The sequence below is a fragment of the Trachymyrmex cornetzi genome, unplaced genomic scaffold (assembly GCF_001594075.2).
Source record: "Trachymyrmex cornetzi isolate Tcor2-1 unplaced genomic scaffold, Tcor1.1 scaffold392, whole genome shotgun sequence".
NCBI classification, from domain to species: Eukaryota; Metazoa; Arthropoda; class Insecta; order Hymenoptera; family Formicidae; genus Trachymyrmex; species Trachymyrmex cornetzi.
This window is the reverse complement of record NW_017298663.1, coordinates 650,276-667,208: the sequence shown is the minus strand read 5'-3', so window position 1 is coordinate 667,208 and position 16,933 is coordinate 650,276. Positions and strand designations below refer to the sequence as shown.

The 16,933-nt window shown below is 34.4% G+C and overlaps 1 protein-coding gene across 2 annotated transcripts in view; it reads right to left on the bottom strand.

Moving 5' to 3' along the window:
- Positions 1 to 3,742: 3,742 nt before the first annotated feature.
- The window catches only part of gek (serine/threonine-protein kinase gek), a 14,720-nt gene continuing 1,529 nt past the window's right edge, over positions 3,743 to 16,933 (bottom strand). The window contains exons 3-27 of one of the 2 annotated variants that reach the window (XM_018512092.1): positions 16,738 to 16,917; positions 16,345 to 16,616; positions 15,938 to 16,237; positions 15,669 to 15,812; positions 15,451 to 15,573; positions 15,176 to 15,384; positions 14,335 to 14,549; positions 13,244 to 14,247; positions 12,873 to 13,108; positions 12,495 to 12,601; positions 10,166 to 10,363; positions 9,012 to 9,175; positions 8,214 to 8,469; positions 7,683 to 7,969; positions 7,198 to 7,341; positions 6,859 to 6,994; positions 6,425 to 6,666; positions 6,129 to 6,309; positions 5,822 to 6,010; positions 5,422 to 5,607; positions 5,077 to 5,258; positions 4,775 to 4,873; positions 4,523 to 4,646; positions 4,217 to 4,374; positions 3,743 to 3,965 (exon numbers count right to left, since the gene is read on the bottom strand). In XM_018512092.1, coding sequence (XP_018367594.1) covers positions 3,852 to 3,965; positions 4,217 to 4,374; positions 4,523 to 4,646; positions 4,775 to 4,873; positions 5,077 to 5,258; positions 5,422 to 5,607; positions 5,822 to 6,010; positions 6,129 to 6,309; positions 6,425 to 6,666; positions 6,859 to 6,994; positions 7,198 to 7,341; positions 7,683 to 7,969; positions 8,214 to 8,469; positions 9,012 to 9,175; positions 10,166 to 10,363; positions 12,495 to 12,601; positions 12,873 to 13,108; positions 13,244 to 14,247; positions 14,335 to 14,549; positions 15,176 to 15,384; positions 15,451 to 15,573; positions 15,669 to 15,812; positions 15,938 to 16,237; positions 16,345 to 16,616; positions 16,738 to 16,917 — 5,450 coding nt within the window. In that variant the 3' untranslated portion in view covers positions 3,743 to 3,851. The remainder of the gene's footprint in view (positions 3,966 to 4,216; positions 4,375 to 4,522; positions 4,647 to 4,774; positions 4,874 to 5,076; positions 5,259 to 5,421; positions 5,608 to 5,821; positions 6,011 to 6,128; positions 6,310 to 6,424; positions 6,667 to 6,858; positions 6,995 to 7,197; positions 7,342 to 7,682; positions 7,970 to 8,213; positions 8,470 to 9,011; positions 9,176 to 10,165; positions 10,364 to 12,494; positions 12,602 to 12,872; positions 13,109 to 13,243; positions 14,248 to 14,334; positions 14,550 to 15,175; positions 15,385 to 15,450; positions 15,574 to 15,668; positions 15,813 to 15,937; positions 16,238 to 16,344; positions 16,617 to 16,737; positions 16,918 to 16,933) is intronic. The other variant, XM_018512093.1, reaches the window with a different exon arrangement.

Below are 16,933 nucleotides of genomic sequence, written 5' to 3'. Positions count from 1 at the left end.
CTAAGTCTAATTCTAAAAACTCGACGTTATCTGTTCGTGCAAACTACATGTTTGTGGATTACTATTTCATAAGTATAGGTTGCAAAACTTTCGTATCAAGTAAATGTTATCACGACTTGACAGCTTGAGATGCTATGTTATACTATGCAATGGTAAAAAATATATCAATTTCGAAATTTTTGGTCTCGGCATAAACTTCACCTTACAAACACGTATTAATGTGTATACTTTAATCCTAGAAAAGGATTTTTGAATATGTGAAAGAGAAAAAAGTATTTGTTATACAAAAATTATATGATTTAGTGAGTAATACAGACGGCTTTAGGATCCTCTTAATCTCAAAGTATTGTAATGTCTCTTCTGACCACATTTAGAATAAGGCTATCAAGTTTATTGTAGCCATCAATAGTAACTTGTATTCGTAATGTGTATCTAGGAAGCACACATGTGTATATATATATATACACACGCGCGCGCGCGCGCGCGCGCACGTACGCACATACAAGCGTGTTTAAGAGACTATAGGATCTTTTTTTGTGTCGCAGTCAATGTTAATTTTAGTAAATGTATACACTTACTAGTAAAAAAAATTTATACATTTACGTATAGTAAATGTATACACTGACTACAGCAGACTACAGTAAAATGTATACATTTACTGAGTTCACACTTTGACTGGGATAAAAAAATTGAGACACTCCAGTAAAATGCTTACTGTTAACTGAGAATTAAGGATATAAAACTATTTTATAAACATAATCTTTAGAGATTTTGTACGAATGGCGAATAAAATATTTTTAAAAAGTAATGTTATTAAAAGTTATAAAAACGTTAATTTTTTATTTTATTGCGATATCATATAAACGGAAATAAATATGCTTTTTTTTCAAAATACGCATCTTAAAAATGTCCACATATTCTATGCCACAAACTTAATTGATGAAATTATCATTTATAAAGAGAATGCCGTTGAAATTAAAAAAAATCTGGTTTGTGCGTGTGATTTTCATCAAAACAAAAAAAAATTATTTTTTATAATCTGTGGTAAAATTATTTCTTGGTAATTTTTTTGTGCATCATTTTCTCACAAAATCTCTTAAAGATTACATCTAAAAAATTTTTTTTACGCACTTATAATCCTCAAATACAATAATAGTAAACATTTTACTGAAAGTTCTTTTTTCCGTACACGTAAAGGTTTTATAATTGAGTATAATCGCGCGCCATCTTTTTACTCGTACTCTTATTTAATTTTCAACGTACTTGTGTATCACCCAACTTTCTAATTTCGAATAATTTTGCTTCTCACGTGTTCAAAATTAAGTTGGAGATAAAGAGAAGAGGGAAAGAAGAGAAGAAGGAAGGAAAGAGAAGGGCAGAGAGATAGGGGGAAGAGAGAGAGAGAGAGAGATATGCAATAAACATAAAATTACTATCAGCAGTTTGTTCGAGTCTCTTGATCGTAATGTTATACCATACTTAAGCTACTGGCATAGAATCCTGAGACAGTTGTCTTCTTGTATCAAATTTTATGGTTTTCTACAGCTGTTTCCTTTTTTTGTCTTTTAGTAAACATATGTGTAATTGGGTGTATTCAGAATGACCACCACTCACTAAGCGCTCAGTGAGCTCTTTCACTTGATTGGCATATTTCATTATATTCTAAAATATAGACCAATCAGATGAAAAACCTCACTGAACGTTCAGTGAGCAGTTGTTCTGAATGTACCCATTGTATTCCTCTTTTCTTAAATTTCAAAACGTATACAACATAGTTTGCGTTTCACAGCGCGTTTAAAATAATTGAAATTTCGATAATTTAAGCCTTCTTGTTTCTTGTTAAATAACTATAGCTATAAAAGAAGAATTGATAATAACGATATAAATTGTTAATTACAAAGTTAAGGAATATATTCGTTTGAAATAAATTAGTTCCATTTGGTCATACGCCCTGCATACTGGCACTTTGCCCACTCGTTACACATACAAAAAAAAAGTAACGAAATCGTGTCGTAATTTCGTAATATACATGTTTAAATCTAATTCGCATGTATTAATTTACAAAAGAGAAAAACTACTTCGAGCGTCCTGACTTCAATGACAATGTATAATATTTCTATTTCGTCACTTTTTCATTATTTTTAAAGTTATCCTTAATTTCTCGATACATTGCACTTAAACGTAGTTATGTAAGTGTAGTTTGTTATATGTCTAATAATTGCCACAGGCTGTAATTCTTTTCTCTATTTTTAACTAGCATTTTCAATGATCCGCGCTAAGATTCTATTAATTGATGATTATCCTTCGATTCAAGATTGAATGTCAAAAGACAATACTCTCTTGTTCTATTTCCAGTTGGGATACACACGCGATATACACACGATACATTGTATTTCTGCCACATATTCTCGACATGATGACATCACGTATGCTTATAGCGCATCTAAATGAGTGCAACGTCCTTAACGTTCTTAACAACTACTTATTATCAGCGGGAGCTCGTGACACGATCATTCTACTATTCACACGTCGGATAATACCATGCACATTAGTGCGTATGACGCGATAGAAAACGATTAATCATAAGGCATCGAATCGATTCGTTCTCCGTCTAATTCGTTACCTCGTTAAACCGGGGATAATCGCGCACAGTGAACTTATGAAAGCGAGAAACCAATAACGTAAGCACACATACTTGAATCTTTTCCTTTTTCACTTGATTTTGTATAGGGGTAGAGAGGGAGAAGGGGAGAAGGAGAGGGGGAGGGAGGAAAGAAGGGGAAAGGGGGAGGGAGAGAGAGAGCGCTATCGTCCATATGTGCACGGTAAAAAGGAAAGAAAAAAAGGGAGACGCCTTTCATAGTGATATAAAAGTCACGCAGTTATTCCCGGTGTAACGTTAGTTAAGTATACTTATACGTTCGTAGCTGCTGTTTTCGTCTAAAGTTGAAGGTATGTATAAGATACATTAAATTGTTAAAATTTTATTGCTAGTTAATTTGACTGAGATTCCAATTTTGTTGCATATAAATTGTCAAATCATTCTTATCAAAGTAAAGAAGGACAACTATCCAAAGAAATAGATATGGCATCGCAAAAGCGAGCTTAATGATACGATGTTTCTCTCGTTTTTTCAAGTGTATAAAGTATTTACAATAATTTTCCATTATATTAATAATAGACTTTTCCATTAAAAAAAGTGCATCATAAATTACATATAAACTCTTAAAAATCAGGAAATTATAGAAATGCACTAGTGCATGTTTTGCAAAAAAAAATTTGCTGCGATTTATGTATATATGTATATATAAAATTACGCAGCGCGCCAGTATACATTACAAAATTGTTAAAAGCGCATAATCACGATACTTGTTTGACTCATATACAACATCAAGTATGCATAATTATATTGCACGACGGTAAGATAATACCCCGAAATATAATTCTTCATTTTAAAGATCAAACACAAGTACTGCGTATCTGTAAAGTACGTTATAAATATATAACTATATATGTTAGGCTCGAATCTAAACTTAAATTTTTCGATTTATTATATATCAAATAACGGAGCTTCAAAGATTAATAAGTTCGGATTCGATCGACAAATCAATGTAGTCAACATAGTCAATGATTATCAAAATGCGTTTTCAACGATGGAAAGATAGATAAAGAATGAAGAAATATATAGTAAACATATAAGAGCTCAACATATATACATATATATATATACACTATAGGGACGCGTACAGGTATACATATGCATATGTATAATATATATCAAATTGATCGTTTTCCTTAAATATGTACTAGATACATACCGTTTATCTAAATCTTCATAAAGTTAAATAAATTTATGAATCATACGATGACGATCCATGATCATGGGCAGGACTCGGTGGCGTTGATGGATTTGAACTATTATTCGAAGCTATAGAATGTCTAGGGCTGCCACCAGATGGATGCTCCTATATAAAAAACATATGTTACATACATGAATATATATTTTACATGCACGCATGCACGCGCGTATATGTATATATATTTTGTTCGTGTATAAATACACGTTTCATAATTACAAAATGTGCCATCTATTTTTAAGAATTGTACGACGAGCATGTAGATAAATTCAATTGATAAGTTGATCCTTTGTGTCGCAATGATAATTAATCATAAATAATACACAAAGAAACATATCGATGTAAAAATAATAAATTACCTTGTTATGTAAAGATGCAATACTGCCGAGAGAGAGCGGAGTGTGTGAACGCAAATGTAACGATTCCGAATCGATTTGGTCCACCGGAGTGCGCGGTAAGGAAGGAGGCGTGGCAGTTGGTCGTGGTGGCGCAGGACCTCTTCGTGATGTTGTCGAACCTATATACATATTTTATCTGATTAAATTCGATGCAAAAATCGAAAAATATGATTTCCGGATATACAATTTCATTTGTAACATTAGGCATATATGAGAAAAACAAATTTGTTAACGTGTTACATATACTTTATTATTTTATTAATTTACCGTTATGCGGCGAATATCCAGAGTTTCTTGACATATGCGAGCTCAGGCGACGTGCGTCAGAAGGGGGATGCCTAGGAGGCAATGGTGCTGGTTTGTTCGGTGTTTGAAGCGTAGCATCATATAGCTATAAAGAAAAAAGTAAAGTGGAAAGAGAAGTCGCTTATGTAATTGTTTGTCTTGTTAGAATTGTATTAGGAAAAAATTGTTGTAATTTATTTGTTCATCGAAAAACGAGTAATTCACATTACTTACTCTTTGCTGGCTACTATGAAGATGAGAACTACCATGATGACTCGTATGTTGTTGATCAGCAGTTTCCAATGTCGTAGGCAAATCTAATAAACGTTGTATCTACAATAAAAAAAATATATATAAAATAGTACATATATTTTACATACGCAAATGAACGTACATGTACATAGTACTAGGATTAACAAATGTCAAAATGACTTTTTCAAGTTATTTTTTAAAACTTGAAACTAACTCTTCTATATAATGTCTGCAGTAACGCATAGTAATAATTGTCATTTACGAAATTTAAACTTTTTACATACCTGAATTCCATTTCCTGGACCCATATGACTAATATGATTGAAATTTGTTGGTGCAGAAATCATTTTCGAACGTCTATCTGTAGGACGAACAGCTCTATTGCCTTCTCGTAATGAAAATCTTCGTCGTGGCCTTGTCATTTGTCTACCGCTCGCATCCAATGGCATTAAATTTAATAATTCTCCTAGAGTATTTATAATGTTAAACAATAACTAATTAATCCAACAATAGCCAATTAATCCAAGCAAACGGGATCAGCTCTTTGTTACATAATTTTATTTGTAATAAATATGTATATCGTGTCGCGCGCATCTTCTGGGTTCTTAGGTGGAAAGCATGATACTTACGCTGATGTAAATTGCTGAGATAAATAACATACGGCATATCATTTATTACGCAAGACGTAAGAGAGCCTGAGATATTCAACGGTCGGGCTCGTTTCACATTAAGCGTTTGTAACCAGTCTCCAGATGTACAGTCAAACACATCAATATGAGTCTCACTATACACCAATAGATATCCCTCGCAATAACCTGAAATTTGAAATCGTGATTCATAAATACAACGAGGATGAATCTATAAATAAGATTCGTATTGAAGCATCTCGATGATCAAACCGAACGCTAAGAATATACGTGCTAGCACGAGAGTAGCACGATCAGATAGATGTGACTCGCGACGTTTAGATGGACCTGGAGACACGGTAGTGTCTCAACGCTAAGAAAAGCGAAGCGTTGTAGTACTTACTAACTGCCGTAGGAACTGCAGGATACATTATCTCCCGATCTCGACTCTTTCTTCCCTGATTATCAACATATACTGCTAATGTATGGAAGACTAATAAGAATTCACCGCGTGTCAATTCTATGCAACGTAACGCATCCACGGCACTATAGGTGAGGAAACCCAAGAGCGTATTCTCAGCGTGGACCAAGGCTGCAATAAGTACAAGAGAGTTTGATAAGGGTGCTTATAAAAAAAGTAAAGGTGGTTACGATGTAAAATAGAACTGAGCGACAATATAGGAGATATATTCGTCTTGTACCATACTTACAAATAGGATGATGATCTCCTAAAATGCTGTAAATAGAAAAACCTGATGGATAACCAACGCATAAGCGTCCTTCAGAGAGAATTTGTAAGGTTTGTGCGTGACATGGTAACATTAATTCACGTATGCGTTTATGCCTTGTTTTCGTACGTGTTATCTCATAGATGATAATTTGAGACGCGTTCTATAAAAAATAAGTTGCATGGTGTTACATACACATCTTGAAATGAAGTATCATATATATTGTAAGTTATGTATTGTATTATATTTAATTGTACGTTATTAATTGCGCGCCTTACTTGTTTTTTTATTGCAACGCATAAGCAATAATTAAGCGGATTCCGACGCACTACTCCAGTTGTTAATGTGATGCAGCCTTTAGTCTCTGCTACTTTAATCCATTCGACTTCATCTCCATCCAAGGCACGTACTGGAACCAGCCGTACATGACGTTGTTTTCCACTCAATACCACTATTAATTGCTCCTCCGTAACATATTCAAGAAGATATATCTTTTTTCCTTCCCCGACTCTCGCAATTTCTACAAATTCATTAAAATTTACGCCCAAGCTATACATATCGTTAGGTACAATTGCTTACTTAACTGTACTTTTTTTCTGTACGTGCGAACAAGGTCTCGCACTTTTAAACATCTACAAGGAAAGATGATGATATTTCTCGGTAAGTCTAAAGTATAAAGAATCGTCTTGATTAGACGGCTTCGTCTACTCACCATTACGATCTAAATCTAAGCAGAAGAGACCTTCCTCTGTACCAATGACTAGACGATCCGGATCAATAATCGCTCCTGACATCACGTTTTTAATGAATGCCAAGGTATTGTCCAATAGTTCTTTCGCTCTAAAAATCTACAGCAATAAACACAATATACCAATGTATTAGTATTAACGGTGTATTATATTTGTAAAGAAAAAAAGTAGTATTGCTATTTTATGTTTTCTGGTAACAGATAATAGTTAAACTATAAAAGAAAGAGATATAAAAGGAGATGGAAAAATAAAGACAAGAAAGAAAGAAAGAATATATCGTATATTAATTCTTAACTATATACCGTTGTGTTCGGAAGATTGTTTCTCTTTAAAATCCTATGAAGTTCACTTAAGGCTACTACCCATTTTGTTTTTTCGCTTTCCGTATCTGCCAACATTAACGTATGATTTCTCAATCCAGGAGGCTCCAATAATGACGTAGTTATCTAAATAAAAAAAAAACAAGATAATTTACGCAACTTCTAAGTAAAAAAACAATGTGCATTGTTATTATTGTTCAAAATATGACACGCACTCATAAGAAATCATGGAATACATAAATACTTTCGATTATCAAGAATAGTAAGTAAAAGAAACAAAATTATTATTGTTGGAAATTAAAATAGTGAGTTTGAATCGCAAAATATATCACTTTGTTGCAACTAAGCTGAATAAAATTTACCGATACACAATAAAGAAGATGCTACATGATTTATTTGTTTTATTGCTGGCACAAACAGTGAAAAGATTTCTAAGATCCGATTAAAATTAGACATTGAAACATTACCCTAAATATACACGGAATGTCCTTCTTTGTAGCGTGTATCACGTCGGAATCACGAACGGAGCTGACGCTAAATTCTTCATCTCGCATATCCAGAACTTGCGAAACGTATACAGATGGCAAAGCATTGCGATCTGGTGAAATGTCATAGAGAAATAATTTGAAATCACAAACTACGACGAATTGACGCACCCAACCCTTTTTGACACCACCCATTTTTGGCACTTTGACGTATCCTTCATACGCAGTACCTATCCCACGTGTAGGATCGATCCCCAGTGGTCGTTTGGCTGAAACAAGCACATCACGAGTCGAAGAAATTATATGATAAGAAATTACGCATCTATTGTGCGATATCACAAAGATGCGATAAGACAGTTTAACGTATCTAAATTGTAACTAACCGAGTTCTTTGATTGATAAACAGATGAATTTACATATTAAAATCTATATGTCTGAAATCTCTAGTCAGCTTTGTCAGATATTGAACAAAATTTGATCTTTTAAATGAATCTTAGTCATGGTATTACTTACTTTGATCATGGGGTACAGGGCACATTGAAGGTACTTTGTCGCAACAAGGCATATGGCACGCGAAACCGCACACTTCGCATACGACTCCTTGCCTCGTTAAACCAACCATTAAAGACGTGCAATGATTACACTTTGTCGGTGCTGAAAACGTCCGTACGAGAAATTGGTGTGATTTAGGCTTTGGTTGCAAATTGATTTGACCATGAGTAGACGAAGACTTGTTTAGAAGTTCATGGGATAATGGCGAAGTTGGGTCCTAAGAAATAGAAGAAAAATAAAAAAAAAAAGATGAAACTGAGTGAAATATTTTCGTGTGCATTTATATATACGAAGCACACTATAATTTACTTTATTTTTTGTTTCTAAATATACAGGGGATTTCAAAATTCGCGCCCGCGGAGTACAAGAGATGATACTTTATGCTAAAAGAAACAACTTTTTCCTTTTGCAAAATTACATCTGACAAGTAGTTTTTGCAGGAGAGCAGATTGAAGTTATACAAGTAAACGCAAAAATTATTTATCGAATGTAATTTTATTACAGGAAAACGTTGTTCGTTTTAACACAAAAAATAACTTTTTCCTTTAGCAAAATTGCGTCCGATAAGTAGTTTTTGCAGGAGAGCAGGTTGAAGTTAACAAATAAGCGCAAAAATTATTTTTCGGACGCAATTTTGTTAAAGGAAAAAGTTGTTTATTTTAGCCTAAAGTATTACATCTTGTATTTCGTGGTACGAATTTTGAAACACACACACACACACACACCCTGTATAAAATATATATACTTTGAGATACTTACAATACTAAGTTCAGACAGATTACTTTTGCTGCTCGTAATACTAGGTGCACGATTGTCCTCAATGTCACCTTCCACACTGTCGACACTTCCATGACGTGTACTACTTGTGGTTTCTTTAAGAAAGTGCTCGAGATATGACATCTGTGATGTAGGACGTTCTAGAACTAATAAAAAGATTAGCTAAATAACGTGACGATGATGATAAAAAGTATAAATATTCGGCAATATACAAAATGTAAAATATTTGCGAATATGAAAAAAATAACACTATTGTTCTAGTACTAAAATTTGAACGGCATGTAACATTTTACCTGAAAATATAGTGAACCTCTTAGTACATATATACATTTGCGAAATATGCATGCTTTATAAAAAAGAAAAAGTAATTATTAATAATTGCGTGCTTCTCTAATGTCTTTGCGCCATAAGTACATATAAGAAACATCACAAAGATACGGAATCTTTTATGCTCCACATGCTCCATATTATGACAAATATAACTATTGTAAGCTGGAATATGCACGAGAAAAAGTAGCTTGAAACGTTACAAGAGTTCCAATTCAGTTGGTTTCTACTGGTATATATAAAAGGAAATAATTCACACAACGCGCATATCTGTTAATCCACTAAATATAAAAAAAAAACGATCAATCAATTGATCGAATAGTAAAGCCATGGTGGAAGAAGATAGGTGAGACAACTTGAGAGATGCGCAGTAGGAATTTAGTATCCAAATTTGATTCAGTTTGATTGACTGTTGTGTGACAACTTGAGGGATGTGTGGTACAACCAAAATTTAGGACCCAAATTTGATTGGCTAGCTGATTGCTCTAAATTGCTTTTGCGTGTTGTCTCGCCTGTCTTCTTCCACCATGAATAAAGCTAACTACACAGCTTATAAAAGAATGCAACATTTACAAAATCCATTAACACCATTGCAACTTGAACAAGGATATCGGACGTCACACATCAATATCTGCTTAGTTTCTGATAAGTTTCAAAAACAACACAGTGCTATGTTTTGTTCCTATCAAATTTTTCTCAAGAAAACACGAGAAATGGAAGAAGTGGAGTAATAAAAAGGAAACATAGCGCTGTATTGTATAATTAGCATGTCCAATCCAAAGTCACTTTTTTGCTGCCACATCATTTACCAGGCGGCGATACGATGGTGACGGCATTCTGACTGATGAACGTGTTGACTGGAACGAATCTAGTTAATAAGCGACAAGTCGTGATGCGGGGGGCACGCATTACTGGTAGGGGTGACGACGGCTGATGTACGATGATACGTTGGGGTTTGGTGCTAACGATGTTTGGAGGTTTGCTTGTTGTATCGCTGGATGAGACAGCTGTCACAAATATAGTTTGAAGATGAGCAACAAGAGGCCCCACACGCAGCTCGTTACGCCAATAAACAGAGGCACTTTGTAGTCTAGAAATCAGAATCGCATACCGTACTGGAGAATCGAGTTACTATGCTACATAGATCCCAGTAATTACGATCTCTATAATTTGTACTTTATATATTAATATACATAGATCAAGTTTAACACAAAATCTCAAACGATAAACCTTTCTCGCGCTTTCTAGATAAAGAAACAATTTTCCCCAGTTTACAGACATTCAAATAACACGTTACACCGACAAATTAGATTGTTGCATTAAATAACAATCGCGATGACTACGATAAAGTGTTTTTTATATATATATATTCCATATAACAGTAAAAAAAAATATATATACATATAATTAGTTTATCCTTTCAAATGATATTAAGTAAGATTTCCTCCATTTATACCGATTATCGATCTCTTTTTATCTACATATTTCTCAAATAAATCAACATAATGTATATTACGACAAAGGTACTAGTGAGACGAATGAAAAAAACCATCTCCTACAAATATCTCAGATATACATATATAATATATTACATATGTACGACACATGCTAAAATAATTTTTATATCGTAAATATGTATAATAATTTCGCTGATGGCACAATTTTATATGCAATGAAAATGGAGATGGGTCAAGATACTTTAGTTCAAACCGAAATTACTAAGGTAATTGTGTCTGGTAACATTTCCAAATCAAGTGATGACTGACAGATATATTTTAAAAAGAATTAACGGCAATTTAAACAACCGATCACTTATGACACCTCTCTTCCTTTGCTAGCATTCAGAAGAAACTGATAGAACACATTGCATGGAGTATATTTTGTTCAGGAAGAAACAGTATACGAGTTTCAATGTGACGTTCGGAAATTAACAGATCCAGAAATATTGATCAATGTAGATGATTGAGTTGTAATATACAGATAAGAGTAGTAAAATAAATAAATATGCAGTATGAATATTACAGGGACAATATCTAAAAGAAGAAACTATCAAGTATGCCTTCAATCTTATCCACAATCTTACAAATAAAGAATGAAAATTATTGAGAAAAGACATCATTGATATATAATCACTTTTTCGATAATATTTTCATAAGACTAGCTTCTATCATTTTATTCTAGCTAAGAATAAAATTCTATAGAGATTATAGTGCTATCATCACTTTCATGTGAACAAAGTACAAAGTCTTTCAAATTACAAAAACAGCATTGTTCTCTAGAGTAGTGCTGGGATTTACTTGCACATTTCGGCTGATTTTCAACCGATCGGCATTTAGACTGTGCGCGGGTTGGTGGAATAAGGGGCAGAAACCAAGCTGAAATATGCAAGTAAATCCCAGCACTGCTCTAGAAAAATTGCATATATATGTAATATTTTAAATTTTATATTACCTCGGAGGCTTATTAGTTAGTTGAAAATTCTTTTTCAGTGTACATTTACTGAATATATGGTAACGAATCTCATCATTTGTCCGTAATCATAAATTATCGTCATTAGGTGCTTTTCATTTAGTGACACAAGTCGACACAAGCATCATTCTATCTTTCTTGACATTCAGTGAAATAACAAACATAGAACAACACTTGTATCGACTTGTGTCATCAAATGGAAAGCATCCATTATGTGATCAAATATTACAGCGTAAGTATAACCTGACAAATAAATAATATTGCATACAAAACAAGAAAAAACAATTTATATCGATCTATAATATTCCCACAAAACTACATTGATTTGAAGATACGCATGCAAAAGCTGCCATTGAAAGTGCAAGTATAATTATAAAGAAATTTCATTGAGATTAGAATAGCCTCAGCCTATAAGTATTTGATATATGCGCGCGCGCGTCTACACGCACGCACACACGTACCCTCACACAATTATCAGTATATATTTTCATAATGAAACTAGAATTTAAAACACGTTCAACATTTGTATAAAGATCACATCTACAAATCAAATAACGTATATAGCTACAACTTGCAGAACAAGTGTAAACGCAATATTTCCATAGCGATATAACGAACGGATTTTTGTGCATTTCTCGCTTTCCACATTGTCAATTGAAGTGTACTTACAGCCATCCCCGGTATCGAGACGCGCTTGCAACTCTTTTACTTGCATATCTTTTCGCTTTAATTCATGTGACATGGTATCTAATCGCTGCTTGAAATCCCTCAATTCCCTAAAACAAGAAAAGAATGAAAAGGATAAGAATAAAAATATTCAAATACAGTTAAAAATATGGCACACAAAAAACTTAAGTAGTAAGACGTAAGCAAATCAATATTTTAAATTTATTACTACTTTCGTTTATTGCCTCTATTGTGATTGGCCGATTAGCTTACTGCTTACATTTTACTGCCTTACGTTTTCTTATGTGCCAAAGCCTTTATCGTTTTTTTGTTTGCAACTAGCGCAATATTATTTTTCATCAATTCTTCGGTGAAAATTACTTTTGTGCAGCTATCAAATCCGAACGAGTTTTGGTGAGTTCCTCTGAAATTGCTTGTTTCGCTTGTATTTCACTTTGTAAGGAGCTCTGCAAATTCAAAAGTTCCATCTTATCGAGCTTCTGCGATCGACGATTTCGCCAATTTTTATCCGTCATTGTAGTTCCACTTCCAACACCACCAACTCCACCAGAGTGTTTCAGGAATTCCAATTCTTCCGTCATTTTTGTAGCCAAGGCCTGAGATCAGAATAGATAATAATTTCCTTTTGTGAACAGAGACTAATTAATAAAAAATTTGGTTCAGTCTATACGTCGTCATATCTCGACGAATAATAGACATTTAAGGATGAAATAATCAAAGCGCAAATGTACCTGCAAATATCCACGAGCATCTTTTTCATCTGATACCCACTGAATAATTTCGGTAATTTGAGCTTCCCACTGCGCTATAGCTTCTTTCTTGTTCCTCAACTCTTCGTATTCATCCTCCAACTGTCTTCTTTCACCCTGTAATCTATTAACGCTATCGGTGAGGGCGCCGAGTTCTAATACAAGCTTCTTATTTTCTTCCACTAATATAATCCTTTCCCTCTCATGACGCCTATTTAACTCGTTTATAGTTTCTTCGCTATCGGTGATATTTTCCAATCTCGCAGCATCCAATTTTTCCTTGGTCAGTTGCACCTCTCTTTCCAACAGTTCTCTTCTAGTTTCTGCTTCGTGCAATTGTTCTTGCAAACTTCGAATTTCAAGGTTAAATCTACTTTGTTGTTGAGTCAAGTTTTCGTTATACTGAACCTCAAGCTTTTCAACTTCCGCCTTTAATCTATTAATTTCCTGAGTGGCCAAAGCGTGATTCGCACTAGCGTCATTTCCAAGAGAACGTTGTCTGATCTTCTCCATCTCTTCTTGCATCTGTTTGCAATATTCCTCGCTGCGTTCTCTTAATTTCCTTTCTTTGCTCGTCTCTGCCATCGCTTCGTCGATTCTATTCTCCAACTCTCTACGCAGTTTCTCAGCTTTCCGAATATCATGGCGTAAAGTATCGACCTTCTGCATCGCAACTTCTAACTCTTCCTCTTTGTCACGAACCTGTCTCGATAATTTTTGCTTCTGTTGCCGCAGTTCGGATAATTTATCCGATACTTCCGTATATTCCGTCATCGCGAGCTTACGTTGCGTGAGCGCATCCTTCAACTCCTTGTCTTGAAGTTTTAATTTCTCCTGCGCGTCCAACTTATCCTTGATAGCTTCTTCTTTCTCTGAGCGTAGACATCGAACCAATTTCTCAAGTTCCCGATATTTCATCATGTCACCGTTATCTAAAGTTCGTAATTCGCGAGGAATATCCATAGATTTCAACTGCGACTCCAATTCTATATAGAACAAGCAGATGTTACATCAATGTTATAACACGAACACATACATACACAAATTACGGAAATTTTAATTTATAATTTTACCACAATTGCGTTTTGTGAGCGTGTTTATTTCATCTTGAAGTTTTCTGGTCGCATTATTAGAATCTGGCGAGATACCAGGCGAAGAATGACTTATACTCGAATGATTTTTCATATCGTCAATAGTTTGTACCAATCGTGTATTTTCTTCTTCGAGTATCTGTATACGTTTGTCTGTCTGAGACAGAGTAGAAATACAACCCAGATCCGATATGCAACTGTAATGTTAGAAACTGAAGATAAAGCAAATAAAGCGTATTACTGATAAAAATCGACAAATTCGGCGTATAGTAACACGCTATTCGCAACAACCGACTCGATTCATTTAGTCGGTCCTACGGTGTATCGTAAATACGGCGATAAGTTTTGCTTAATAAGCAAAAGTATAATACGAATGATGCCTTGTGAGTGGCGTTTCAACTGCCGACGATATTATCGCTACATAAAAAGCAATACTTTTATTTGCTTCCGAGATTGGTTTCATATTGTTATTTGCACCAAGCAAAAATATATCCGCTATCAATCCTCAATCAGACTGACTAGCGAGATCAGTGTAATATATAACCTTTATCAAATGGAAAAATATATGAAAAAGCTAATATTTCCTTTTATAAGAGATACAGATTTCGGAAACAAATAAGCAATATTTCTTGCAGTATTATATCTGCTTTATTTATCTCTATCGATATTAATTGTTACTCAGGTCATGTGACTTTTTACATCTTTTTGTAATGTGACAATCAAGGAAATAATGAAACGTTAATATTCGTGAACGTCACGTTGCCGCGTATAGTTACGTATATAGTATAAATATTAGAACAAAAAGAAAGGACACGTTTCATACCTTCCTTGCGTAAAACTAAAACCAACAAATGGCAAATGAAGCGCAGAAAAGGCAGAATTCGCGGCTGGTGGAACAGCATCGGAAGTGCGAACATCAGTATCATCAACGTCAAAGTTGGACGTGTCACTAGGTGATGAAACTTCAGGAATGTATGGCGCAGTGCTATCTCTCAGCGTATTCCAATCGACTCCATCGAACCACGGATGTTTCTGCATTTTTAATAAAAACAACATATAAATAAAATATGCCATCATGATTACTACAACAAAAACTACCTTGAAATCATCAATTCCATTTTGGCCTAATCTAAATTCAGAGCTGCAAATCAATTTCCGCATCAGATCTTTGGCTTCTTCAGAAACATCATACATAGCGTCCATAGGAAAATCAAAACAATTCTGCGAAAAAGAAATGTTAAATCCAATTATTAAACAATGAACAAAAGGTGTTGTTTTATCAAAAAAAAAGATCTATAGAAATTTTAAAGTTTTACCTTGTGATTCATAATTTTTCCATAAGTCTCGACTAGAGATTCTGCATAAAAAGGTGTTTCGCCATAGAGCATTTCATACATACACACTCCAAGAGACCACCAATCACATTCAGGACCATATTGTCCTTGACCATCCTCCATTGCCTAACAGTAGTAAAATATAAAAAATAATGCAAATATGATAAAGTACATAACATCACATATACGCGAACGCAATGAGCGAGAAAGGTCAAAGTAACATATCTCTATCCTGCAGAATAATGTATTACCCTCAATATCTCTGGTGAAATGTAGTCCGGTGTACCAACAGCGACGTTACTTTGCACTGTACCATCCTCGAACAGTCGTAAACAAGAACCGAAGTCAGCTAATCTGATATGACCATTTGCATCCAATAAAACATTATCGGGTTTTATGTCACGATGTACATAGCGTAAGTCATGTATAGAACCTATAGCTAGCACCATCTCTGCTATGTAAAATCGAGCCATATCCTCGGGTAGACGATCCTCGAATTTGCTCAGTAACGTTAATAAATCTCCTCCGCAATAGTAATCCATGACCAGATACTGTTGCAACACAATACAAAAAACAAAGCAATACAATCAGTTACAGCAATTAGTGATACAAAAGCTGGTCAATACTTTTTACAGTGTGCAACGTTAAGTGATATTACCAAGTTATTGTCATCTTGAAAGGCATAATGCAGATTTGTGATCCATCTGCGATCACCATACACTAATACATCCCTTTCTTCTCTAAAGCACGCCGTTTCAGCACGTTTTAACATTTCCCATTTGTTCAAAATTTTCATAGCAAATACTTTGTCCGAGCCACGCATTCTTACAACGCATACTTCCCCGAAAGCACCTCTGCCAATGACTTTGACGATTTCAAAGTCCTCTCGTGTCAATTGCAAGTTTTTGATGCATGAAGTTATTGGTTTCACTGCAAAGAACCAATGATGCGATCAACATATGTACGTGTATACGACAGCCAAAACAGACAAAATTTAAAAACAAAGATAAAGTTATCTCGCCGAGATTAAAAAAGAAACAAAATTTCTTACCAAACTCAATAAAATCGGAAACAGTCTTTTCACGGCGTAACGAAGAATTGCAACATTCGTCGTATAGCACAAGCAAAACATCAATAAGTGTCTCAATTGAAACGATATGACAAGTTCGTCCACTTTGAGCAGAATCACCGATAAACAGGCCTTCGAGTTGGCATAATTTTCCTCCTATGCCTAAAAAGAATTTTTA